This window comes from Equus przewalskii, chromosome 8 (genome assembly GCF_037783145.1).
Source record: "Equus przewalskii isolate Varuska chromosome 8, EquPr2, whole genome shotgun sequence".
In the NCBI taxonomy this organism is placed as follows: Eukaryota; Metazoa; Chordata; class Mammalia; order Perissodactyla; family Equidae; genus Equus; species Equus przewalskii.
Genome location: NC_091838.1, coordinates 45,636,799 through 45,662,321, shown reverse-complemented (window position 1 = coordinate 45,662,321; position 25,523 = coordinate 45,636,799). Strand labels below are relative to the sequence as shown.

The 25,523-nt window shown below is 40.2% G+C and overlaps 3 protein-coding genes and 1 non-coding gene across 10 annotated transcripts in view; 2 read left to right on the top strand and 2 right to left on the bottom strand.

Moving 5' to 3' along the window:
• The window catches only part of ERICH5 (glutamate rich 5), a 31,410-nt gene extending 25,579 nt beyond the window's left edge, over window positions 1-5,831 (bottom strand). Inside the window, exon 1 of the mRNA XM_070631808.1 lies at window positions 5,672-5,831. Within this exon, the coding sequence (XP_070487909.1) occupies window positions 5,672-5,696 (25 nt within the window). The 5' untranslated portion in view covers window positions 5,697-5,831. The remainder of the gene's footprint in view (window positions 1-5,671) is intronic.
• A 6-nt stretch (window positions 5,832-5,837) lies between these two features.
• On the top strand, window positions 5,838-9,372 carry RPL30 (ribosomal protein L30). Its single transcript, XM_008541193.2, has 5 exons — window positions 5,838-6,408; window positions 6,512-6,564; window positions 6,830-6,975; window positions 8,417-8,547; window positions 9,273-9,372. The coding sequence occupies exons 2-5, from the start codon at window positions 6,544-6,546 to the stop codon at window positions 9,320-9,322; spliced, it is 348 nt and encodes a 115-aa protein (XP_008539415.1). The 5' UTR covers window positions 5,838-6,408; window positions 6,512-6,543; the 3' UTR covers window positions 9,323-9,372.
• Window positions 8,972-9,105, top strand: LOC139085371 (small nucleolar RNA SNORA72). The gene has a single exon (XR_011543644.1). It is a non-coding gene; the product is annotated as a small nucleolar RNA SNORA72 (small nucleolar RNA).
• A 4,287-nt stretch (window positions 9,373-13,659) lies between the features above and the next one.
• Window positions 13,660-25,523, bottom strand: part of MATN2 (matrilin 2) — a 141,105-nt gene continuing 129,241 nt past the window's right edge. For 4 of the 7 annotated variants that reach the window (XM_070631800.1, XM_070631798.1, XM_070631801.1 and 1 more), the window contains 7 exons: window positions 24,742-24,864; window positions 20,483-20,896; window positions 17,919-18,071; window positions 16,624-16,695; window positions 16,156-16,290; window positions 15,681-15,779; window positions 13,660-14,221 (listed from right to left, as the gene is read on the bottom strand). In XM_070631800.1, coding sequence (XP_070487901.1) covers window positions 14,166-14,221; window positions 15,681-15,779; window positions 16,156-16,290; window positions 16,624-16,695; window positions 17,919-18,071; window positions 20,483-20,896; window positions 24,742-24,864 — 1,052 coding nt within the window. In that variant the 3' untranslated portion in view covers window positions 13,660-14,165. The remainder of the gene's footprint in view (window positions 14,222-15,680; window positions 15,780-16,155; window positions 16,291-16,623; window positions 16,696-17,918; window positions 18,072-20,482; window positions 20,897-24,741; window positions 24,865-25,523) is intronic. The other 3 variants (XM_070631799.1, XM_070631802.1, XM_070631804.1) reach the window with 1 other exon arrangement.

Genomic DNA, 25,523 nt, shown 5'->3' with positions numbered 1-25,523 from the left:
CCCCTCTTCCCTTCTGGAAACCACTAATCCAATCTCTGTCGCTATGTGTTTGTCTCCGTTTTTATCTTCTTCTTCTGAGTGAGATCATACAGTATTTGACTTTCTCCCTTACTTATTTCAGTTAGCATGGTCCATCCATGTTGTCACAAATGGCCAGATTTCATTATTTCTTATGGCTGAAAGAACTCACTTTAGTGTGAGACAAGTAAGGGAATAGGTTAACTGCTATGTGATTTACTGGTCTTTCCATGTACCTCATCGTCCAGAAGCTAAACTTACAGAATGATGGAATGGAACATTAAACACTCAGTTATGGCAGCAACCAAAATTAAACACCTTTGAAGGTTGGGATGCTGCCCTGTGGTTTGCAGAGTGTGCTTTGCACCAGTGACTAATAAATGGGTCTGCTTCTCCCATGACCAGTATATGCACATCTGGGTCTTGCTCTCCAGGCTTCTTGTTCATTTGATGAACTACAAAATAAATTCCTTTTCTTCTTAACTGAGCTAGTTTGTTTCTGTTGCTTACAAAAGTATTTAGAATAATATACAATGCTTACCCTACCTTCCCTCTCCCTGACAGCTCTCCTTCTTAGCAATTACTTGTCCTGCCTTATTCCTTATAGTCTTATCTTGATAATACCTGATGATAACTGATACTGTGACTTTAAAGGCCAATAGTATCTTGATGTCTTAGCCTATGTATTACAACTTTATTAAGGATAAAAGTACATGGTAGGCTTTTCAAATTGTTAAAAATAATATGTACAACGTCATACTTTTGTGGACACTTAGAAACACAGGAAGCCATTTATATGAAAATTTCAAAAACTGACTCTAAGAAATAAAAAATGACCAAAAGACCAACCTTTATGGACACCACCCTACTTTCCAAAAGTGTCACTCTTCCATAGTAAAATAGTGAATAAAGTACTCTGCGTTCTTTATATCCAAGAGTATAAAAAAATATGCTTCCTTGGATGGAAAAATGCTTTAAAAAATAGGAGAAAGCATTTCTCTGGCTTATTTTTAATCAAGTGCAGTCTGGAAGATTCCCGGTCTGAACAGAAAGGCGATAGGAGAAATATTTCTGATTCTTTATTATTGCAGAGGCAGAGAGAGCGGAGATGAACAAGGAGCAGCATTCCCTCTTGTCCTCTAAGTGTTGAGAATTCCTGTACAGGTGTAGGTGTGTTTAGTTAGCTGAAAGGCCGCCAACACTCCCTGAATTTGCAGGGTCTTTTCACTTGGATTCACTGTCCCTCTCCCTCCCAGCCATATCTGTGAGCACGTTTAATGTCCAGGGTGACTTAAGGATGTGAAGGCTGAGTTAAGACAGAGTTCTCAATTACTAATGGGCCACTTGCTAATCTGGACACCGAATAAATAATAGTCGATGATAAAGAATATGGTAGTTTTAACTGCATAACAATAAGGGATGAGTCAGTGAGCTGAACCAGTGAATATCAGATGAACTTGTTAGTATTTGCTCTTACAGGGAATGCAGCCTGTCAGTTTTAATTCTCACAGCAAGTAAAAGCCAGAGGCATCACAAATGCAGGTGCCTGCAGAGTTCTCAGAAACTTGGAGCAGTGATTTTCGTGAAGAAAAACCAAAGGAGAGCCTCGTGTTAATTCTGTCCTATCACATTTACCTGTTGGTATTCTTTTAAGATCACTCTGAATGCTACAGACTAGGATCCAGAAAAAATAAAATAATGTCTGCATGGCAAAGTCCTTTCTCAAAACATATAAATTTCCCGACTTTTTAGTATTAAGATTTTCGAACTTATGAAAAGTCAATTAGTACAACAAACACCCATATACCCTCCACTTAAAATTAACAAATGTTAACACCTTGCTGCATTTGTTCTTCCTACCTACCTGTCAGTTATCTACATTTATTTTAGCAATTTGAAAATAATTTGCAGATATCATGACACTTCATCTGTAATTACTTCAACATACATCTCTTTAGACTAAGGACATTCTCTATGACTTACAGTAGCTATTTTTTCTTTTTGAAATTTTATTGAGGTCATATTGGTTTATAACATTGTGTAATTTCAGGTGTACATTACTATATCTCAGTTTCTGTGTAGACTGCATGGTGCTCGCTACCAATAGGCTAGTTTTTATCTGTCACCATACAGACATGAAAAGTAGCTATTTTTAATAACAGTAATTTTCTAACACAGGGGTCAGCAAACCATGGCCCACAGGCCAAATCCAGCCAGCTGCCTGATTTTGTAAAGTTTTACTGGAACACAGCCATGCCCATTCATTTACATATTGTCTTTGGCTGCCTTCGTGTTACAACAGCAGAGTTGAGCAGTTGCCACAGAGACCATATGGTCTGAAAGGCCTAAAATATTTACTATTTGGCCCTGTACAGAAAAAGTTTGGCAACTCTTGCTCTAATAAATACAAGCATGGAAATCTTTACAAAATCTTCATGAGCCAAAGGATTTGACTGTCATTTTGCATGCCAAGTGTTTCTTCCTCTAGTGTACAGGTTTTGTGATGTTGTGAATGACCTGGGTGTGGGTGGGTGGCTGCAGTGGGGAGGTTGGGGAGGTGGGATTGGGACTGAGGAAGACATACTTATTCTGTACAGGGCCCTGTGCCAGGTGCTTTAACACTATTATGTTTACGGTGATCCTCAACAACAACACTGTGAGGTAGACATCATTCTAATTTTATTGATGAGGAAACTGAGGCTTAGGGAGGTTAGATAAGTTGTCCAAATTCATGCATAGAAAATGAAGAATGTAAGTCTATCTCCAAAGAGATACAGCAGGTTCAGTTAACATTTCCTAGGAAGAATTCTCATTCTGTGGTCATGATTCATACACAAAAATGAAGTGCTTTGGACTTCTCTGGTTTCCAGTACAAAACCACTGTAAGGCCCCTGGGAGAAAGTAATGAAGGCCTTTCTTTTAAAGCATAATGAGGACATAACAGTAAGGACAGGAAACTTGGTATCAAATAATGAAAAACACCTCAAGAAAGTCATCTCAAGTGGTTTAATCATTCACTCTCTAAAATGGGGGTAATGTCTATCCTGATTACTTTGGGAAAAGCAAATATTAAAGAGCTTTGAAAGTACAGAGCTCAATAAGAAAGTGTAAGGCATTATCATTTAGTTTATATTTCTATTTAAGCAGGCATGCCTCAGAACCAACTTGGCTATCTCATTCTTTAGTTCTCTACTTCTCAAATTTTAGTATTTAAAAGAATCATCGAGGCTGCTTATTAAATTCAGATTCCCAGGCCCCACATCCAGAGATTTTTTTCCACAGACCTGGGTGGGGCCCAGGAGTCAGAATTCAAGTTGATTCTGAATCAAGTGATCTGGGAGGCATACTTTGAGATATAATTGATGTTTTTCAAATGATCTATTGAAAATAACCACTTTATTATTAAAATGGAACTTTTTATGTAACAATTACTGCATGCTATAAAATAATTCAGTGTAAAATAATTCAAGCAGTACTGAAATAAAGTAAATAGTAAATGTCCTCTCCTCACCACCTACTCTTCTCATCTCTCACCCAGAGGTAAGTTTTGATGATCAGCTTTCCAGACTTGAATTTTCTATGTATATACAAACATATATATTGGTTAAGAATGATGAGCATTTGATGTTGTTTCTAATTTTTTTTTGCTATTAAAAATAACGTTTAAATAAATATCCTTGTTCATGTCTTTGAGCAACTGTAACTGTTATTGTAGGAGAGATTCCTAAAAGTTGAATTGCTGAGCCAAAAGACTCAAATAGCACAAAGGGAATAAAATTAAAGTGTTTCCTTACCTCCTTCCAGCCTCCGACCTCATTCTAGAAACCACTGTGATCTTCAGTCCCTACACAAAATGCTCATGTGGGTAAGTTCATTTTATGTTTTGACATACCGTCAATCTGTCCTTAAAGAGCCTATTTCCCCAACCTATTTTATATCTAATTTTAATCTTTTTGGTGACAATTTAATTTTAGTGCCTTCAGTGTTTTCAGTTCCCATTAGCAATGGAATAATTGGTCGGCATGCTGCCCTTAAAAATGCTGAAAACTGAGGGAGCCTCTCCCAAGGGCTCTTCAATAATGGACAAAGATCCAGGGATTTAAATAGATTTCTGGAAAAAGACTAGACAATGAAGTAAAATTTTAAGCATAAAATGATTTCTTAAAATTCTATGCTAAAGCAAACTTACTCATAACATTTAAATCTTAAATGTTTCACTTTTTTTGTATTTTTTTCTCACCATTCCCCCTCATGAATGCCATATGCCAGCCAAACTGTACCATCCACTCTCTGATCATGCTTTTAGCTCTGCTTCTGCTCTTCTCCGACTAGAATGCATCCCGCTTTGATTTCAGATAATCCTGCAGAAGACCTGACTTTAAATCTCAGCACTGATCTGTCTTAACCTTCACTAAATTATTTAACCACTTTTCTCTCTAGTTTTATCCTCTGTAAAATAAAGATGATAATAATGCCTATGAGGTTATTGTAACCATCAGTTAAGATTTGTGAAAAGTACATTAAAGTCTATGCAAAAGTTAATTATTCTTAATATTACTCTTCTATAAGGCCCAGCTAGATAGTATGCTCTTTAAGAACAGATACCATGTATTTGTATATTCTTAGTACCTAGAGTGATGTTGAATTTGTCAAATATATTTGTTAAATTGAATAAACACATTATGCTATTTGTTTGTCTTCTTCCAGACACAGACTGCAAAGTTTCCCAGGGCATCTTATATGACCAGGCCTAACATGGGACCTGGTACATGGTACCATTCATGCAACGTCTGTGATCACGATTTCATACTCATACATGGCAATTAGAACTATGCTAAGTGTCTTTTTATAGGTCTTGTCTTCTCAACTTGACTATTAGACCCTTGAGGGTAAGATGTATTATGTTCTTTCCATATCAAGTGCCTAACAAGAATGTTTAATGATAATGGGGAAAAAAAATGCATACCTGAATGTCTAATGCCAAAGCAGACTCTAAATATTTCCAAATTGTACCTGCCATGAACTGTAACAGAAAGTGCTCTTAAGTAGATGATTCAATTTTTATAACAGCGTGACAACCACAACTGAAACATTTACATGGATCAGAAAAGAAAAACGAGGATAGGATTAAAAGAGGAAATAACGTTTTAGCCTTCACTATCAGGCAGCAGTGTCACAAGTTCTCTAGGTCTCAGTTTCTTTAACTTTAAATCAGAGGACTAGTTATCTGTTCTAAAATTACTAACAAGCAAAAACAGAGCTTAACATATTTTAGAACTACATTAATAGAGGAGGGCAAATATTATCTGTAAGTGCACAATAATAAGTAATTTCTGCCTAAATGTTAAAAGTAGTATGACAACCTACTTGTCTGGTTAATTTCACGTCAAAGTGGGACACACATTTGAATAAACTTTAATTGTGAAGTGACCTACAGTACAGACCTGGGTACTGACTCTACCTCCGATAATACACTAGATATGGAAACTTGAGAATAAAAACGTCACTTATCTCAAAAGAGTTTTTGTGACTATCAAATAAAATAGGGGAATGGTGTAGCACAGTTCCTGGCACAGTTAGCCCCGCCCCCCGCCCCCCTTTTTTGGTTGCTCCTCCTGATCTCCAGGGCACGATGACACGCGAAGTAGCTTACCTACTGGTCTGACTGGACTTTTCATTTTTTTTGGTGGTGGTGATGGGTACTTTCTGAGCCTAATATTTTGAATGATCCGCCCCTGGACATTTATGTCAAAGTCCAACGTTCACAACAAAAAGATTTTTTTAACTGGACCTTTTTATCGCTCTCTGCAAATTCGGCTTACAAGTTCACACTAACACAGCCACAAGAGTTGAGTTTGGGGGAGCCAGCGCGCGGCGCCACCGTTCTCCGAGGGATCGGCAACTTGGGCGAGAGCAGGAGTGCACGCAGCTGCTTCAGCCTGGCGGAACTGACGGAGGAGCGCAGACCCGGAGCTGCCGCGCACCGGGGTCCTCCCGACTCTCTCCAGAAATGAGCAAAGCGGCACTAAGACCGTGGTCCAGCCGCAGCCGCCTCTTCTCGCCACGCCCCCCGCCTCACCCTCAGTCGGCTTCTCCAACTCCTGCCAGTCTCGACGTCCCTCGGTTCCTCAGTCCACAGCTCTGCGCAGCAGAGTAACACAGCGCCTAGACGCCTAAGGCCGGCAGCCGGGCGAAGCGTTCGCCGCAACCGCCACTCTAACTAGCGGTATTTATAGCAACCGGCAACACAGCGCCCCTTCTTGCCCCGCCCCCTCCGCCTTCGATTTGCTTCCGCTTCCGGTCCTGGAGTCCCGGCTTTGCGGTGAAGAGCTTTGCATTTTGGGAGCTCTTTCCTTTCTCCCTCCCCGGCCATCTTGGCGGCTGCTCTTGGTGAGTGGGCTCCAGCAGGCCGAGGTTTAGGCAGCGCAGGGAGCCCCGCGGGTTGTCGTTTGGAGCTGCGGCTCGTAAACTTCCTGTGCTCTGTATGTTTTAGGTTGGGGGCCGTCCCGCACCTAAGGCAGGAAGATGGTGGCCGCAAAGAAGACGGTGAGTGAAGCGGGCCAGGGCTGGAAGCCGATTCACGTGGAGAGATGAGTCTCGGCCGGGGCGGGCAGATCTGAGCACACCGGGGACACAGCGTGCCCACTGGCCATTGGAGGGTCTCGCAGGGAACCCAAGAGGCCCTCTTAAATGACTTGGGACCTTCGACTTCGGAGGTTTATTAAGGGGCCCGGCTTCCAGAAAGCTGGACCCAGTTTTGAGCTGGTGACGAACAAGGCCTTCACATCCGTGTTAAATGTTTGCTTTGTAGAAAAAATCGTTGGAGTCGATCAACTCTAGGCTCCAACTGGTTATGAAAAGTGGAAAGTACGTGCTGGGGTACAAGCAGACTCTGAAAATGATCAGACAAGGCAAAGCGAAACTGGTCATCCTCGCCAACAACTGCCCAGCTTTGAGGTAATCCAAGGGACCTGAGTATGTGTCGCCCACTGCACGTTCTTCGTGAGCGAATATCCAGGAGTGTAAACTACATGCAATCTGGGTAGCAGAACTCGGTTTTATTTAAATTTGTTTTACAAGAAAAGGCTTTTAGAATGACTAATGGTTGCTATTGTGGTGGTTGGCTCTTGATCCCCTTCTCCCCACCGTGTTCTCTCCTTGTGAAGCGTATCCTTGGGGGAAGTGTATGGCAGAGAGGGTAAACCACAGAACGTCAAAGTTTGAGTATTTGTTATTGTGTGTATTTTGTGTTCTGCCTTTTTGGTCATTCTTTTAGCTTTGAAACGCTTTAAAAGTGCTTCATTGTATGAACTTATTTCAGTGTAGAAAAGCTAGATAAGAAAAGTTCAGGCTGGCCAATGGAGCTGCAGGCTATCATAGAATCACCTAGTTCATCCCTCTGTGTTAATTCTCTGGGCCAAAGTTTTTGCTTGACTCCCTGTTTGGAAATTGAACTCAGTTGGTGGTGTAAATAAGTTAAAGAAACTTGGATCTTGAAGAATTGTAAGCCATATAATCAGTCCCCTACCCGCATTGCTTTTCTCTGGTAATGCGTGACCTGCTCACAGCGTTTTGTATAGGGTGTCTGTTACTTAACTGTCAAAGCCTGAGTGCTCTCTTCTCCATCCCATCCCGTTTTTTGGTCTTATTCCAAACCTTCTATGGCAGTGGTTCTCCAATGTGAATGTGCATACAATCACACGAGTCATCTTGCTAAAATGCTGGCTCTGATTTAATGCGTCTTGGATGGGACCTGAGATTTTACATTTCTAACAAGTATCTTGTGAAACTACTGCTGTCTGTGGATCCACACTGAGCAGTGGCAAGGTTCTGTTAGGACTCCCTTCAAATTTGTAAAACCGTTAATATCTACCTACTCAACTGACACAGAAATGTTAACTCTGGGCTAAGTAATATCACTCCCCATCTAGGATTCAGAGCACCAGAGGGTGAAAATGGGTTACCTTTTAAAGATAACAGGGTTTTGCATCCTGGATCTTCCGCCTGTACTGTGCCTCAATTTTTTCATTAAAAAGAATGGAGTACCTAATATTTTAGAGGTTGTCATGGCAGTTAAATAATGTAAACTGTCTAGCATGTAGTAAATATTAAGTAAATAATGCTTTTATTTTCACCCTTCCCTCTTTTCCGTTGAGCATAGATAAGTGTCTTAAATGTAGGTATTCAATGGATGTTTGCTGGTTGTCCCATCCCTTGTAAGGGATCCAAGGAAAGATAGTTTGTATTGGCTAATAGATATGATGATAATGTTTTTAAGAGTGGTGACTGGCTTAGTTACTGTTTGAAGGCCTCATCAACATAAAACTAAGTAGTAGTAACATTTCATCTGTCAGTCACTTGGTATGGCATTTATTTATTTGTCTTTTGGTTTCCAAAGGAAATCTGAAATAGAGTACTACGCCATGTTGGCCAAAACTGGTGTCCATCACTACAGTGGCAATAATATTGAATTGGGCACAGCATGTGGAAAATACTACAGAGTGTGCACACTGGCTATTATTGATCCAGGTATGCTTTTTAAATTATAAGTTTTCTTCCTCTACAGTGTAATACAGGTATTGTTTGCTTTACAAATGTTTTTGGTTCCTGAGTTCACACAGTGAGAATTTGGATATGCAAGGGATTACCTGTAGTTTTATTTTACAAAGAATTGATAATGAATGTCAGTACACTATAATTGACTTTTCCTAAATGGTTCGTTAGTTTGAGATCACAGATTTTGTTTGATGAAGCACCTAAGAAATGATGATTTATGACCTTGGTAAAGGTGAAATTATAAAAGGGGAGAACAATCAGGTGAAATAGTAGAAGGTAATCCTTACTGGCTGCCTGAGAACAGAGAGGTAAAACTAAGTTGAGAAGAAGTAGTGCCTACAAATACACGTACTGTTATGTTTTGAACTTGGGAATTTTTAATCAATTCATAAGATAACTGCGAATATTCTCGCTGTTCTGATTTTGTAATAATCAGAGCAGGCTAAACATTCGCTATATTAAAATACCATGCATGTGTCCCCAGACCTAGTTCTTTCCCTAGATCTGGTTTTATAAATGCTGGGGATAAACCAAATCTGATTTGTCTGATGCATCTTATTTGGGAAATGTCTGTAACTCCAGGTATCTTTGATCAATCTTAAGAAATGACAGCACAGCTAGTATAATAACTTTTGAAGATAACCACTGCTAATTTGATGATTCAATGAATTGTAAAATTATTGTGTTTTATTTTCTAGGTGATTCTGATATCATTAGAAGCATGCCAGAACAGACTGGTGAAAAGTAAATCATGCAAAATTTTTCTTTAATAAAACTGGCCAGAGCTTCTTTTAAAAACATTGTATCCATGTCAGTTATTTTCTTTAGATCTTTTTGTTTCAGTACACTTTCCTGAAAATAGGGCTAGAGAGGATGAGGCAGCTAGACGTGGCAAGACTTCTGGGTTAAGAGGTATACATCCTAGTTTCTGTTTCCCGTTTTTGTAAGGGGAGTGCACTGAGTTCCTTTCCTGTACTAGATTTTTAAGAGACTTAATTTTCATAATTCAGTCTCAGGACATTGTTGGCATTTTATATTTGAAAATGCTTGACAGACAGCAAGATTCAATGCCCAGAATTGGAATTTATAGTCCTGCTTAAATCTACCAAATCTGAGTAGCAAAGAGCATTAAATGAAATATGTTCCCCATAGCCAAAATTCTGTCACAAGCTGAGAGAAACTCTGTTGAACTTTGATGAAGTAGGATCTTTCCTAAGGGTGTGCAGTGGTTGTGGATAAGAAATTTACTTGGATAACTTCAGAATAATTCCACATGTTCAATGTGTTAAGTCCACAGTTGCCCAAAGTGTGCTTATAATTTTAGCCCTAAAAGATACTGTGAGGTGTGCTCACTGTTCATATTTTTTAATGAAACTGCATACCACATCTGAGTATGTCCTGTGGAATCCTTTTCCCACATCTGTTAATATCCTTTGGAACATTCAGAGAAATTAGTTCAGGGAAAAATAACTGATTTAGATACCTCTTGATTTAGAGAGTTGAATGGTGCTGGTAGGGTATACCCTACACAGTCTGTGCTGGGCTCTGAGGCTGCAGAAGCATGAGAAATGACAGTATTCTTTTAACTTTAGAATCAGTCACTTCAGATAGGCAGTTTTTGGTGGTAGATGAATGAGGTGTAGGAGATAAGGATGCCTTCCATAACATTATCCAGTCAAGTGTGTATTGAACTTAAGAGTCAGAAGACTACTTACTTAATAAAAATAACCATGGGTGGGTCAAATCCCCAGTTTCACAGGTGAGGAATTTGTTTCTTTCAAGGAAACATTGTAGGATTTTAGTTTGTGTCTGCAGTTAATCTGAGGTGGTGGATATAATTTGGAGAGTAGCTATTATTAACTAGGGCGTTCTTACTGGTGGTGCAGTTACTCACTATTTCTCAATTTGAGAGCACAACTGGCGTTTTTTGATGGGACAGTTATTTTGTTGTGGCAGGCTACATTTTCAAAGTAGTCTTTCCTCGTTGAGAGCCACAGGGTTAGATGAAAATTTGTAAATGTTGAAACTGGTGCGCCCAAGGTAGTTTAAATGTTGAAATTTATGCTTGCTAAGAATTGCTTGGTCAGACTACTGGTCTCTAATTCTGTTAGTCTGTTTCCATTGTTGAAAGTGTTTTCAGTCTTGGTTAAGGAAGTTTGTGTGCCTATTTTCCACTTAACTCAGTCAATTTCCCCTTCAAATTGACCTTTCAGCTATTTGGGTTATTTCTGGATGATGTTTCCCTCCAGGGACTAGTTCCAATTTAATTTCTTAAGGGCTGGTGATCTGAAGACTAGAATAATGTGAGTGCCAATGTACCATTTCTTTACAATGGGTTCTGTTGCATGACTTTGGCTGCAGGGGTTTTGGAATGATGGTTTTTAGAAAATTTATGATTTCTATGGCCTTCTAGGTGGTGATTATATGCTCTAAGATCTTTTGGCTTTTACCTTTTCTTTGTGTTTTTTGTGTGCTCACCATTGTTTTAGCAAGAAAGGAATTGAAAGTTCAGAGAAAATGAGTTTAAAGCTAGTAGATAAGAAATACACCTCACTTATTCTGGCCTGGGGCAGCTGTGATGAAGTGCCTTTAAAGTGCTGCCAGGATTGGAGAAAATGCAACTGGCCAAGAAGATCTGGGAATGTCCAAGCTGGCTCTCTTCTGATTTTAATGAAAGGTAATGTGTTTGTCTGGGAAGCTCCAGTATATAGGGCATTGCAAGAAATTCCAGCCAGTTGGACTTAACTGCATACCTATCCTGAGAGAGAGGACAGTCCCAAACAAGAGGTTAGACATTGTGGAGTGTGTTAATTGCAATGTGTGTGGTAGGTGGCAGGAGCAAAGGTGCATAGGGAAGAAATCAAACTTTAGGCTGGTTGTGAATGCAGTTAGTTGGGCCTTCTGGAAGATGGTTATTTGGTTCATGGAAAACAGTCCTTTTTGATCTGCTGTCTTGTAACTCTTATTTCTAGCTGCCCTTTAGACCTGCTGTCTCTGCCTGCAGTGATGGCTGGTTTCTTTCCCTTTTCTTCCTTTTCCAGGCCTGTGCCAACATCCTCTCTTCTAGTCTAAATTGGGTGCCTCTGAGTTACCATAGAACATTTTTTATGGCATTAATCACATCTGTCTCTCACTAAACTAAGGTCCCAGAGGGCAGAGACGCTTAACATTTTCAACTTTACATCACTCATTATGTTACTGGCACATAAGTTCAAAAACCAGAGTAAATGACTTTTAGGCCTTAAACATTTACTTATTTCTCATTGATTGCTTGGGGCTTTCTAGTCCAGAATTTTATCTTCATCTTGTTGATAGTAGGTTTTGAACATCTTGTACATCTACCATTATTTAATTTACTACTTCCTGCCTGTTTGCTTCAAAAGATAGTTTAGGAGTGGAAATCTGCCAAAGTACGTACCTCATGTAAGGTAAGCAAAGAATCCATTCATTCACTTAATGTACACTTAAAGCACCATCTTTGTGTTAGATACTCTTCTCTTGGCTGCTGAAGAATAAAAATTAATATTAAGCATTTAAAATGTTAGATACTTTACTAAGTAGTGCATGTTGACTCATTTAATCCTCTTGACAACCCAATGAGCTAGTACAATTAGTCTCATTTTAAATATGAGGAAATCAAGGCTTGGAAAGGTCACACAGTAAATGAAACTAGAATGCAAAACCCTTATACCTGAGATGTACACAGTTAGCAAAACGGAAAATGGAGAAATATTTCAAATTTTAGACAATCTTAAATATCTTGGGTTAATCTGTAAATTTGATGGATTGATTGGAGGCCTTTGCTTTCCATGAAGGCGTTTTCCTCCCCAAATTGGGGAAATTTGAAAACCCTGTGATTATATGTATTTAATAGCTTAAAAGAATATTGCATTGGGATGGGGCACAGGCAGTCTTTAGAGCCACTAGGGGGAGCCAGGACTCAACAGAAGTGAAGTAGAATTGAGTCAACTAGAAGCTATGCCTGAACTATAATTACATCTTAAAAGGTAATGCCAACCCAAATTAGTGCTTCCTAATGAAAATGTGTTTTCAGGATCAAACGGATGACTCATATATAAACTGAAGGTTTAATACTTTCAATCACAACTTTTGTACTGGGAAAGAATCAGGATTTTCAAATGTGATTGCAGCCTTGGAAATGTTCTTCCCACTTGACCACGATGCCCTTTAGGAGGACATTCTGATGGAAATACTTATCTTGAAGTATTTAAACATAAGCTTATTCAACGTGTTTTGTTTTTGTAAAGTATCATTGGTCTCCAAAACAGCTTCCATGGGAAGGATGTCATTTTGGGTGTCTTCATTTCGTAAAGAAGCTGCCACCTGTAGCGTTTCTTGCTGCAAGTGCCTTGAACTGCTGGTACACTTCAAGTCTCCTTTGACCCTGTTCCTAGTCCTACTTCCTTATTTTCCCAGGAAACCACTTTGTGTATATCCTTCTAGAACATTTCTTGTACTTAAATGTACATATTTATGTATTTTTGAACAACTAGTAATGTTTGTTTTTTTTTTAAATTTACAGAAACGGTATGCTAAACATACTTTGCCATTGGTTTTTTAAATTCATCTTTTTGAGTTTTACCATGTATATATGTTGATTTAGTGCATTTCTTTTAAATATTGTATAGTATTTCTGAAGGGTGGACTACACCACAATTTATCATTTCCCTTTATGATGATTAGGTTACTTCTGATGTGTTACTGTTAGAAACTCCAGTAACATTCTTGTACAGGTCTTGAATGTATTTGCTAAAACCATCTAGTTAGATACCTGTAAGTGCAGTTGCTAAGAGTACAGGGTTGTGTGCATTTTCAGTTTTACTAGGTATTGACTGATTATTCTCCAAAGAGACCACCCATTTGCATTCTTACTAGCAGTGTACAAGAGCCCCATATTTCCACATTGTTTCCAGCACTATAGTCAGACATACAAATTTTTGCCAAGCTGATTTAACCTGCATTTTCCGGATTGCTAGTGAGATTTCACATGTTTTTCATATGCATATTGGCCATTTCTCATGTATACATCCCTTGCATTTAAAGTTAAATGAATTTTACACAGAATACCATTCTCTGAAGTGAATTTTAATATTGTGTAAAAAAAATTCAACTTGTTACACAAGTACATATGTTCTATGATTTTATGCATAAATCCATATACATATATCAAGGTAAAGTCCAATACAAAAAAAAAACAGCTTTTCCTATGGCCAGTGTTCTACAGAAGTAAGACTGTGCAAACTTTATTTTGTAGTCAAATGAGATTGCAACACTCTAAGGCAGGAAGAGGCAGAAGAAAAACATATCCACAGTATGTTACAGAATATCTTGCATAGTTTATTTGTTCTCACTTGGCAAACTCGTTTTAAGATTCTGAAAGATTTTTTTATTCTCAAATTTATACAAGTGAGTGTCTACCTTTTGCCTTTGTTGTATAGCAAACCAGCTTTCTCACTTATGTTTTACTTTACAACCTTAAAGAATTAACAGCCTGAGCTTTGGGGCTCTGAACTGCTTTTGTTGTAATCCTTGATACAATGATGTACAAATACGTAAAGCATTTCGAGTCTTCATCTGTATCTCAAGCGATTTTCCAGGGCTTCCATTCTCTGTGTCATTTCTTCTAGTAAATCTCAAATTAAGGAAGAGGAGGAATCTGAATTGCCTATTTTTATCTACATTCAAATACAACTTGATTTATCTACATAAAAATTTGTCCTGAAAAATACAAGGCTTTGTGTTGTTCCATTTCAGTTAAGAATTTTAAAATCCTCACTTGTAAGTTGATAGTAACTCATTTAACACATGCTTTCAAGACTATAAATCTTTTTCAGGTTAAAGACAAATAGCTCAGTTCGAATTCTTTTTTTAATTTTTAGTTCTACTCACACCCCTGTTGCTTGTAAACTAGTTTGCCATAGCACACCTCTGGGAGCCAGAATTGATAATGTTGGAATGTGGTGAAGGGAAAACAAAAGGATTAGGCCTTGGAAAGTAAGATAGGAGGTCAGAAGAGAGAGGGGGAGTTTTCACCTATGATGCCAGATAGGCCAGCTTTGAAGCCTCTGCCCTATGTTACTTTAGATATAACTTCCTTAGTCTCTTGTAAATAGACCAGAAGTGGGCTGGGAGAGAGGGGAGGGGCATTAGAATAAGCATTTGTCTTCCTCCCTGTAAACTCCCTAATATCCTCCACTAGTCCCCTTGATGGCAGAATTAGAGGCCCAGATTCATAATCTATATTAAACACTGCCAGATTATTTTACTCAGGGGAGCATATTTCTGCTTTCAGAAAAGGAAAGGCTGTATGCCGTTCCTTACATAAAGCCAATGGCACAGAAATAGTTCAGAATTAAGTCATTTCCCTTTAGATTAGTTGGTGCATGTTGAGAGATACCAGCCAGTTTGAGTAAGCTTACTGTAATTTTAAGTTCAGAGCAGTTGGCAAGGGTGTTAAGTGTGTAAAAGCAGTGAATCCTCATTTCTCCATTATCTCAAAGCATTCCTTTTATTTGTATTATTCCAGTGAATCATTGGATCCTGCTGTTCTCTCAGTAGAATGTTTCATCTCAGAGTGCTGATATAAAAGATCTCTGCTGCCAAATAAACAAAAAGACCCACTGCAGCCCTCTAGAAACTCCACACTGACCAGATGTGGCTGTGATGTGGCTTGGGGCCAGAGGAAAGGTTTGCAGTCTAGATGGAGTTTGAAACCTCTTCATTCTACAGCTTTCTTTGCCTATACATACTGTCCCTTTGATGCACTTCAGACCTAGTATATATCCTTCATTTCCTCCCAGCAGAGAGGGAGTTAACTGTTTTTTCTTTCGTTTGCATACTGACTGGCTGACTGCCTTATTGCTAAACCCTCTAGAACACAGATAGCAACTAAGTGCTTGACCCTTGCCACTAAGCTTGGCTTGCCCTTGGCTCTCAAACACCTATCAGGTATTTAAGAAAATCTTTCCTGGAGTTCATTATTCTTTATGGAAATGACTTCATTTGATTTATACCCATATATAGTATTTGTGAAGTTCTGATAATATCCTTTGCATTCCATACAGAAGCATAACAGAAAAGGATATAGCGCTGTGTTAATTTTCTTACTTCTTCATTTGCAAGGTTCTGGAACATCATAAGGTTTTCACATTTGCATTGATCGGGTTTTTCTTCCAAAGGACTTCCTGCAAAAGCAGATGGAAAGTGTTCACCTCTATAACTCACCAGACTTCCCAGACACATAATAATAGGACTGAATCAGCATATGGAGGAAACCATAATGAAAGAAATGTTCCACTTTTTCCATGCAGCCAGATCCAGTAAATACCAGGAAAGGGCTGTATATGCTTCCAAACTGGAAGTGGCCTTTATTGTGGTCTGGGGGAAGACTATGTACTCAGTTTCTTCTAGTTTATTTCTTTTAGTTCTCGTTTTACTTAACTTCTCTTTTCCCCTATCCTATTTCCTACTTCCTCCTTTCCTTTCCCACTTTAAGCTGAGTTTGTTGGCAGGCAAACTTGTTGGCAAGTTACCTTTTAGTGATATTTTACTTGGAATTACCTGAAGATTTTGTTGAATGAAAAAGTTTTTGTGTAGACCGTGAAAGATTGTCTTCTTCAAACAGATATTTGTGTTGCACTGCAAAATTAGAACAGGAAAGTAGGTCTTGGATATTTATGGTGACTGGCTCAGATTCTGTAAAGAGAAAGAAAACTGAAGTCAAACCTGTTTAACACGGTTGTGGTTATAAAACAGCCATCAGCTGTCAGAGTAAGGTACTTGGTATTTCTAGCATGGGAGACAGCTTTACTTTGGGACATACTGTGGTAAAAAGACTGTCAGCAGAGAGGCTATTACCAAATATGGTTTAAAGTGTAAAGTAAATGCTTCCAATCTGATTGAGGGGAAAAAAGCCATAGCTAACATGATTCAAATCTTACTTTTACTTCTTTACAACTTTTGTCTGGGGGGGAAGCATGGTAGAAGCATTCATGAAAGATTCTAAAAACACTGCTTTTTAAAATTTACCTGTTGGCTGGTGGACCCTCTTTGGCAGTTCCCCTGCTGGGGAATCCTGACTTCCATCAGAGTCTTCCAGAGCTGAGAGGAAAAACATGACCAAAAGGAGTGACAATTGTCTGTATGCATCATGTGTTCTCTAGGAAACTGGTCCCAGACCAATTCCTTACCTACCTGCTGTAACCCAGGGTGTTTTGGTTTTATTTCATAACAACACAAATTCAAAAAACAACTGGTTACCAAGATAATCCAAGACCACTCTAGGGCAGTTCTCTCTAGTAAGAGAAGTCTGGACCCCTAAAATGCATCTTAAGAATGCCCCCAAAAATATCATGTCAAGAAGGTAGGGTGGGGAGCCAGCCCTGATGGCCTAGTGGTTACAGTGTGGTGCTCACCGCTTTGGTGGCCTGGGTTTGTTTCCCAGTTGCAGAACCACACTACTTGTCTGTCAGTTGCCATGCTGTGGTGGTGGCTCACACAGATGAGAACAACCTACAACTAGGATATACAACCATGCACTGGAGCTTTGGGGAAGGAAAAAAAAAGGTAAGGTGGCAACAAAAGTTTGATTAAGTTTGACTTGAGGCATTTCAACTTGAATGAAACAGCCTAGAGGCAAAACATCATCTGTTCTCATTAGAAATCTGAAAGGCCTTCCTTTCTTGGTTCCCCTTCACCTCCTTGATCTTTCCTTCAGAGGAGTAAGACACATCACTTAGACTGGGATTTTATTGGTGACTGAAGCTGGGACATGAGTAAAGGGGAAAATAGATAGAACTGCTCTATGTTAGCATACCTGGCACAATGAGTGAATTGGAGAAAAGCATAGAGAGCTCTTGGACATAAAATCTGAATGGTAAAGGGCAGTCTAATATTCTGTAAATAGAAGTGGTCCATGCAGGAAGGCATTTGTTAAATAGTCAACAGTGGGCTTGAAAGGACTACCATCCTTTTCCACTCCAATCCCAGGCACATCCTGAAATTGCGCATCAGCTCTCCTGATATATATAATGGTTGTTTCTTGTTAAATGATCATTTTTATAGGGTCTTTGTGAGGATTAAGTATTCTGGTGTGTCAAAACACTGCTCGACACGGAGCGAGTGCTCAAACAGTGTTTGCTGTTACTTTTGTCTTCTCTCTCCCCTGTTCCATTTTTTGTGCTTAGTGTTTCCAGGCATCACTGGCCCTGCACACCAGGTAGGCACTTTTTTGAGCACTTTGAAGGAATGGGTTGAGAATTTCTCATTCAAGGGTTTGTGCTGCCCTGTTTGCTAAGATCTCTCCTAGAGGTAAGTTATAGTACCTTCACATATGCCTTTCTTTAGTTTTTCATTGATCTCCCCCATTGTGCTGAAGTCTTCTGCATAGAAGAGATGCTTGTCTATGGGCTCAGAGGCAATCTCTTGTAGTTCTTCTTCAATGGCTTTTCCTACCCCGACGGCATACATAGTTATACCTAAGGTGCAGAGCAAATTAAGAGCAAGATAGTTAGAGTTGTGTTCCCAGGGTCTGGAAGTTGTGCGTACTGCACCCAAAGCCAGCTAGATATTAAGTGGTGTGATTTGAGCGGTCCATGTCAACCTCCCTTTATTTTTCCACCATTTTATTTTGGCTCTATGAACAAAAGAGAGGCATCCAAGATAAAGGAAGGTGAGGCATCTAGGAGAGGTTGGCGAGCTAGACCACCAACCTCTTGTTCAGCTCTGGGCAAGGTCATTTAATAAATCTTCAACGTTTCCCTGAATTAGCCTTGTGGATAAAGTAGAAGAGAGCACTATATTTTTGGCTTACAAATGGGAATCTCTTCTGGGAAAATTCTAAGCAGCAGGTCAATTTATGACCTTATAACCTGGTTTCTACCTCTCGAAGGTACAGGGTAGGAAGTTTAAGTGACCTGGGGCCAAGTGCAGCTGCATTCTGTCCACTCCTCTTGGGAGGACAAAGCCTTGTGAGGAGGTGCTAAGCTGAAAAGGAGAATCTGCAGACCACTGGAATCCCAAAGTCAGAACAAACCCAGGTATCAACCTTAGATTTCAAAGGGGATATGAGATTGCTCCAAAAGCTTTTCTATACAAAATTAATCATTAGACTCCCTTCTCCCATATACTCTTCGTTTGAAAGTAAAACACAATAAGAACTTAAGTTCTGCTTGGTTTTCAACATTTTTCAGCACTGATATCTTATTCTGGGTAATTCATTACAGTAGATTTTGTTTTTAAATACACATAAAAACAGCTCTTCAAACCAAGGAGCAAGAGTTATGCCTTGTTCTAAGTCTGGAAGGTCAGTAGCCAAGTTCAGCATGTTTGTCTGGGAGCCCAGTGACTTGATGCACAACTTCCAAAAAAGGATAACTACTATTTTAAGATTGTGTTAGCTATGCATAGGAGTAATTACATTCATTAGGGGATGTCACTTCAGATAAATCTTGTTGATCAAAGAACCAAATAAACATCTGTTTCTCCTACCACCTACCTTTCGGTGACTGGTGGAAATTCGAGTGGGGGAAAGAGTAGGGTAGATTAGTCTTAGTGAGACAAAAGGGCTAACCACTGTCTTTGGAGACAAGATGCTTTCCCCAAGACATTTTAAGAATGCAGTCTTTAGGGGCCCATGGGTTTGACATGAGCTCTAGCAAGCTAGTCTAGAAGCAGAGGAACTGTGCGTGAGCAGCCAGTTTCACAATCCACCCAGATGATTCAGGGCAGGACCGCTTTTGTGGCTACTACTCTACTGGGCTAGGAAAAAGGAGTGAATAGTGAGGTAAGCAATATCAATAAAATGGCCTCCTTCACAAAGAGAGTGATTGAATGTTGCTGTGAACCAGCCTTTCTGTGGGGAGGAATGGAATTCACTAAAGGAATTGCTAGCACTTTCACTTCTGTGTTCATTCACTCAGCAAGTATTAGTCACACATATACTGCATGCCAGGCCTGATCCAGGCACTGGGTCCATAAAGTCTTGAATGAAGCCCCTGGTGTGCAAATTCCGTTTTTCCCCTTAGAGGACCTGTGACAGCAGGGGGCCCTCAACAAGTTCTTAAAGAAAGTGGCTTTCAAGCCAACTGCTTCACAGCCTCAAGTTTTCTTATCACCCCAAGGAATCCAGACACTTCACCTTAAGCTGTCTCTACCAGTCATCCTAGGTTTTGGGTTTCCTTTTCCAAGGGCCACACTCCTCTGCCACACTGCACATATATACACAACTAAAGGAAACTCAGGTCCCTCCGTGCATTATACATGGGGTCAGAAAAACCACAGAGAAGAGGCTGAGCTTTACCGAGAAACAAGAGTTATAGAGTCAGTCTATTCCAATATTTTGATTATCTCAAAAGCTAAATTTGCCTCCTTGAAACATAGGAATATTCACTATCGTGAGGCTATTGCACTTTGAGAATGTTCAACTGAAGCACTGGTTTAAAAAAAAAAGGTCTCAGTAAAAGTTCCTCCCACAAGGAATCTAGTTTTACCCAACCCTTCAGGTGATTCTAAAGCGACCAGACAGTGTTTGGGAACTGTTTTGTATTTATCTGTGGTTAAAACAGACTGTGCGAGGTTGGCTGATTGTCTCCCCTGAGGTCACACACTGGCTAGTAAATCGTGGTAGATGATTACTCAAGTGTGGTCTGTGTGTAGACTAACCACCCAGTCAGCAGTCGGCCTTTCACATCCTTCCTGAGTCCTTTAACTCCTGTGGGGTCCCTTTAAGGCCTCTAGGTGACAGTTTAGTAAAGGTGTATAACAGCAGTTGACAGGAAGCCTTTCTGTACGCTCAAAGAATCTCACCCCTATGGCAGCTGTGACCACTGAGTGAGTTTAAGAAACCTGAACTGTGAGTGGTGTAAACCACACCTCCATCGCATATTACCATTGGCCTTGGCTTTACTGGCCCACTCGGAGACGTCATCCTGAGCCCGTCCGTCTGTGAACACGATGGCCACTCTGGGCACCCGTGCGGAGAGAGGCCTGGCTCCTTCTACTTGGGTAAAACTTCTCTCAAACATGTGTTTCAGGGCCAGGCCAGTCATAGAGCCCTTGCCCATGTATTTCATGTGGGCCACAGCTTTTTTCATGTCTTTGGCGGAGCCGAAGTTTCTCAGGGTAAATTCTGTGCGGACCTGCGTGGAATACTGGAGCAGCCCCACTCTCGCGGCTTTGGGGGAAATCGCCAAGGAATCTATGATTCCAGTGACAAACTGCTTTACAATCTCAAAATTCTCTTCTCCAAGGCTCTTGGATCCGTCGATCACAAAGACCAGGTCAATTGGGCCTTCAGTGCATCCTACAGGAACAAAGGAATGTTGAGATAGTTAAATGATAAATGTCATTTATGCACAAGAGTAGAAGACGACTATGCTCCAACTGGGGGCATAACTACTTTGGAGAACCACCTTTGTTCTTTAGATAATACACAGGGCAGATTGAAGTGTTGGGAGAGTAACGAGCAACCATAATTTTCACATTTGCCTTTATATGTGGCTTGTTAAATTGATAAAAGTAGTATTTTTCACAAGCAAAAACACACAGCAGAGGTACGAATTGGAAACCAGGTCAGACTGTACTCTGGGTCACTGACAGCCAGGTCTGGGAGGGACTGTGTGTAGACTAGGCTGAAGGGTCTGAGCACCCAAAAGAGTCCTCTAACTTTACTCCAGGAGAGTGACATCACCCCAGTGCTGCATTCCAACAGACGATAGAGAAGGAAGTTCTTAAAGTTCAGCTCAGCCATCACTTCTTCCAGGGAGCTTTCCTAGGAACCCAGCTTGTATTAGTTACTCTCTGTGTACTCCTAAGTTATTCTAGTAATTTAGCTACACTACTAATTTAGTCAACAAAAATTTGTTTATTGAGCACCTTCTTTGTGCAAGGCAGCAGACGCAGCAGGATGCAACAGTGACCAAAGCAGAATCCCTGACACTACTCTATGGAGTCCTCCACACTGTACGCCAGCTATCTGATCGTGTCAGTCTCCTCCTCTGGTCTGCAGTTCCTCCTCAGCAAGGACCAAGTCCTATTCATTTCTGTACCCCCACTACCTGGCACACAGTAGGTGTTCAATAAATGCTGGTTGACAGAATAAATGAAGGAGGTGGTGTCCACTGGGTAGCATATTATTAAAGCTCAAAAATGAATTATCACTGTGAATAATTATCTACATGGAAGCTTTTCAGGCAACTCAGATGGTTGACAGTAAAAGCTTTATGCAAATACTTAAGTAAGCTGGGTGTGGAGAGATTTTTTGTTATTTAGGGCTGCATAAGAAAAACGGACAGATCCCAAATGGATGATCTCATTCCAAACAGTCTGCAGTATGCAGTATAGCATCCTCTTTCACATATCAAGCAGCTGTCTAATCTTTGAAAGTGACGCGCAATATAAGTAAAGACACACACAAGCAAAATTATTTCAATGCCTGGCCTGAATAACATGCTGATGTGTGTGTGTGTGTGTGTGTGTGTGTGTGTGTGTTAAGGGGCTGGGTTCTTCTCTTTCTCCATTAAGTGCTTGTTCTCATTACTCAACCTATTGATCCTACATTAGTGAAAGAGGAAAAGGCCAATTCAGAGCTTCATTTACATTCACAGCCTGTTCTTGAATCAACCAAAAAAAGACTCAGGTGGTGTGCACAAGGCTCTCCAGCAGATTTCAGAAATGCTGGAATAATTTTTCAGCAGTGAGTCTGTTTTCTCTTCCCCATTCACTCTTTTCTTACAGAACAAAACCAGCACTTGCAGCATCCCTGCACAGAGGGGCACAGAAGACTTCTCCAGGAAACAAGACAGCTAGGTAGAGTGGAAGAAGACCAGGGCAAGAAGTGCCAGACTTTTTTTTTCTTGGTGGGGAAGATTCACCCTGAGCTAACATCGTTGCCAATCTTCCTCCTTTTTTTTTTCTTTTTTTTTTGCTTGAGGCAGATTAGCCCTGAGCTAACATCTGTGCCAATCTTCCCCTACTTTGTATATAGGATGCCTCCACACCATGGCTGATGAGTGGAATAGGTCTGCACCCAGGATCTGAACCCACGAACCTGGGCCACCAAAGCAGAGCATGTGGAGCTTTAACCACTCAGCCATGGGCTGGCCCCAAGAAGTGCCAGACTTTTGCTTTCAGACTCAGGAAGAATGACAGACCCCCTTGCTGGCTACTTGTTTGCAGGAGGGTCACTCCAACTTTGCTTGGGCATTTTCTTTTGGTAGTTGAATCAATGAGACTGGAATGGAGCTGTGATTTGCTTTCAGAACTTAATTTTCACAAAGTTCCGGAATCTCAGGATCAGACAAGGCCTTTAAAGGTCATCTAGTGTAGGCCTCCTATTGCTTACACCTTTCCAACATCCCTACCAGTACCATTCAGGCTGGGCCTGAACACCTCTCCTGCTGAGGAACTCCTCACCTCACCCCTGAAGCCCCAGCTTTGGACAGCTCTGCTGTGGATGATTACAATAGCTGTCATCTGTCAAACCACTAACAAAAATGTCAAGCTGAGGGTGCTGGCACTGGGCTAAGCACCTTTAAATACACGATCTCATTTACAACAATTCTGTGAGATAGTATCCTCATGTTATAGATGAAGAAACTGAGCCTCAAGAGAAGTTAAATGATTTCTCTAAGGTCACCCAAGTGTAGGAATAGGGGCTCAAATCCAGGTCTGTCTGACCCAAAGCTCATGATCTTAACTAATCAATCACACAGCTTCCCTGAGAGAAAGTGTCTTTGTCCTCCGACTAAGCTGTAGCTTCTCCCCCATGGCCTGCCTTTCCCTTATGGGGAGAGGTCATATAAATCATGAATGAGGTGACTGTCACTTTGGTATCTGAATGGTAGCTCAAGTCTTTTTTTCTACAAAGATCCTCAGTTTCTTACTTTACATTTCACTTGACATTGTACTTCCTCACCATGATGCTTTCTAAATCTTGTTTGTCTCTACCCTTTTTCTTTAAAAATTGTTTTTAATAACACATGCACATGGAACAAAGTTCAAATATTACAAAGGGGCTGTGTGTGTGTATCTATATCTGTATCGAGGGAGAATGTATGTTGGAGCCTTTTGCAGAATACAGCAATGGTAGCATACTATGAAAACCATTCAGCACCCTGCTTTTTTCACCTAAAATATCTTGGGTATACATCTAGAGCTGCTTCATTCTTTGTAACAGCTGTATAGTATTCTATCATATAGTGGCACCATAATTTATCTAACCAGCCTCTTATGGGTGGACATTTACCTTGTTTTCAATTTTTTGCTGCAACAAATAATGCTGCACAAAATATCCTTGTATATATATATGCACTTATTGGTAGGATGAACTCCTAGAAGTGGAATTCCCTTTAAAATATTGCCAAATTGCCCTCCTAAAGGTTGTACCAATTCAGACACCTAGTAACAAATTTATCATTGACTATTACAATGTACCTTTGCCAACATAAGGAATCATCAGACTTTTTGATCTCTGATAACAGATAAAAAAATGTAGGGGCCAGCCCAGTGGCACAGTGGTTAGGTTCACGTGTTCTGCTTCAGTGGCCTGGGGTTTGTGGGTTTGGATCCTGGGCATGGACCTACACCCTGCTTGTCAAGCCATTCTGTGGCAGCTTCCTACATACAAATAGAGGAAGATTGGCACAGATGTTAGCCCAGGGGTAATCTTCCTCACCAAAAAAACAAAAGTATCGTAGCATTAATCTCTTACTATACATTTTCCCTTTTTTTCTTTTATGGCTTTTATGTTTCATGTCATGTTTAGAAAAGTCTTTTCTACTCTGAGATTATAAAGTAATTCTCTCAAGAGTCTTTGATTCATCTCTCTCTTCCTAAAGTGCAATGCCAAAAACTGAAGGTAATTCTCCAGCACAGAACAGAGCACAAGTCTTACTTCCCTCATTTGAGATATTCTTATTCAGCTAAGGTTACTCTAGCCTTTTGCTGATAGTGAACTTACTGTCAACTAAAACCAAAAGTTTTTTCACAAGCGTTGCAGTTAAGCTCTCTCTTCCCTATTTGTATTTATATATACACATTTACATTTATGGTAGAAGCAGAGGGGAGGTCTTTGTTTCCCGAAAACACTCCAGAAAGCAATTGCTCCCAAGGCGAATTAAAGCAGAAAGCCAAGTTTCGATCACTTACTCTTGCACCGTCTTCCATCCTCAGCTAGAATAAATCCCTCTGAGCATTTGCAGATGTAGGAACTGCCACGATTAACACAAATGTGTTCGCAGCCGTGGTGGGTCGATTTGCAGACATCTTTCCCTGAGGAAAATGTAGGGAGTTGAGCAACTACATCAGTGTAGAAATGAACTGGATTGAACAGTCATGTCAGGACAGTTCACAGAAGTAATCCATTTTTTAAAAATCCATCTCTGTTCAAACCTCCTTTTAACATCTTCTTTTCAGTCTAATATTCAGGATAGGGCACAGTAAGAGAAAAGCTCTTCTCAGAAAGCTCTAGCTCCCACAAGCCTGAATGGTAAGACAGGTGACTGGGTGTCCTAGATTTACTATTAATTTTTAGAAGTGTTCAATGTGCTTTGGGTTTTGACCTTCCCAAGCTACTGATTTTTCCCCATGGACATCCCAAATACGCCAGTTTTAATTGTCTGATGAACGTTTCTCATGTGTGAGGTGCTTCAAACTCTTCAAAGTAGTTACAGCACTTTAATCTGCATAACATCCTGTGAGAAGAGGAAGGCAGGGATAATTGGACCCAATATATAAATGAAGAAACTCAGAAAGTTCCACAGAGTTGCCAAGGTCATGCAGCAAGCTGATGACACAGCTGAGGTGTGATGTCTCCTGAGACCCCTCCTCCATGGCATGAAAGCCTACAGTTCTTTTCTCTCATTAGCTCCCTAAACGAAGCAGCTTCCTACAAAATTGGAATGGGTGTACTGGAGATCCCTCTAGGAAGT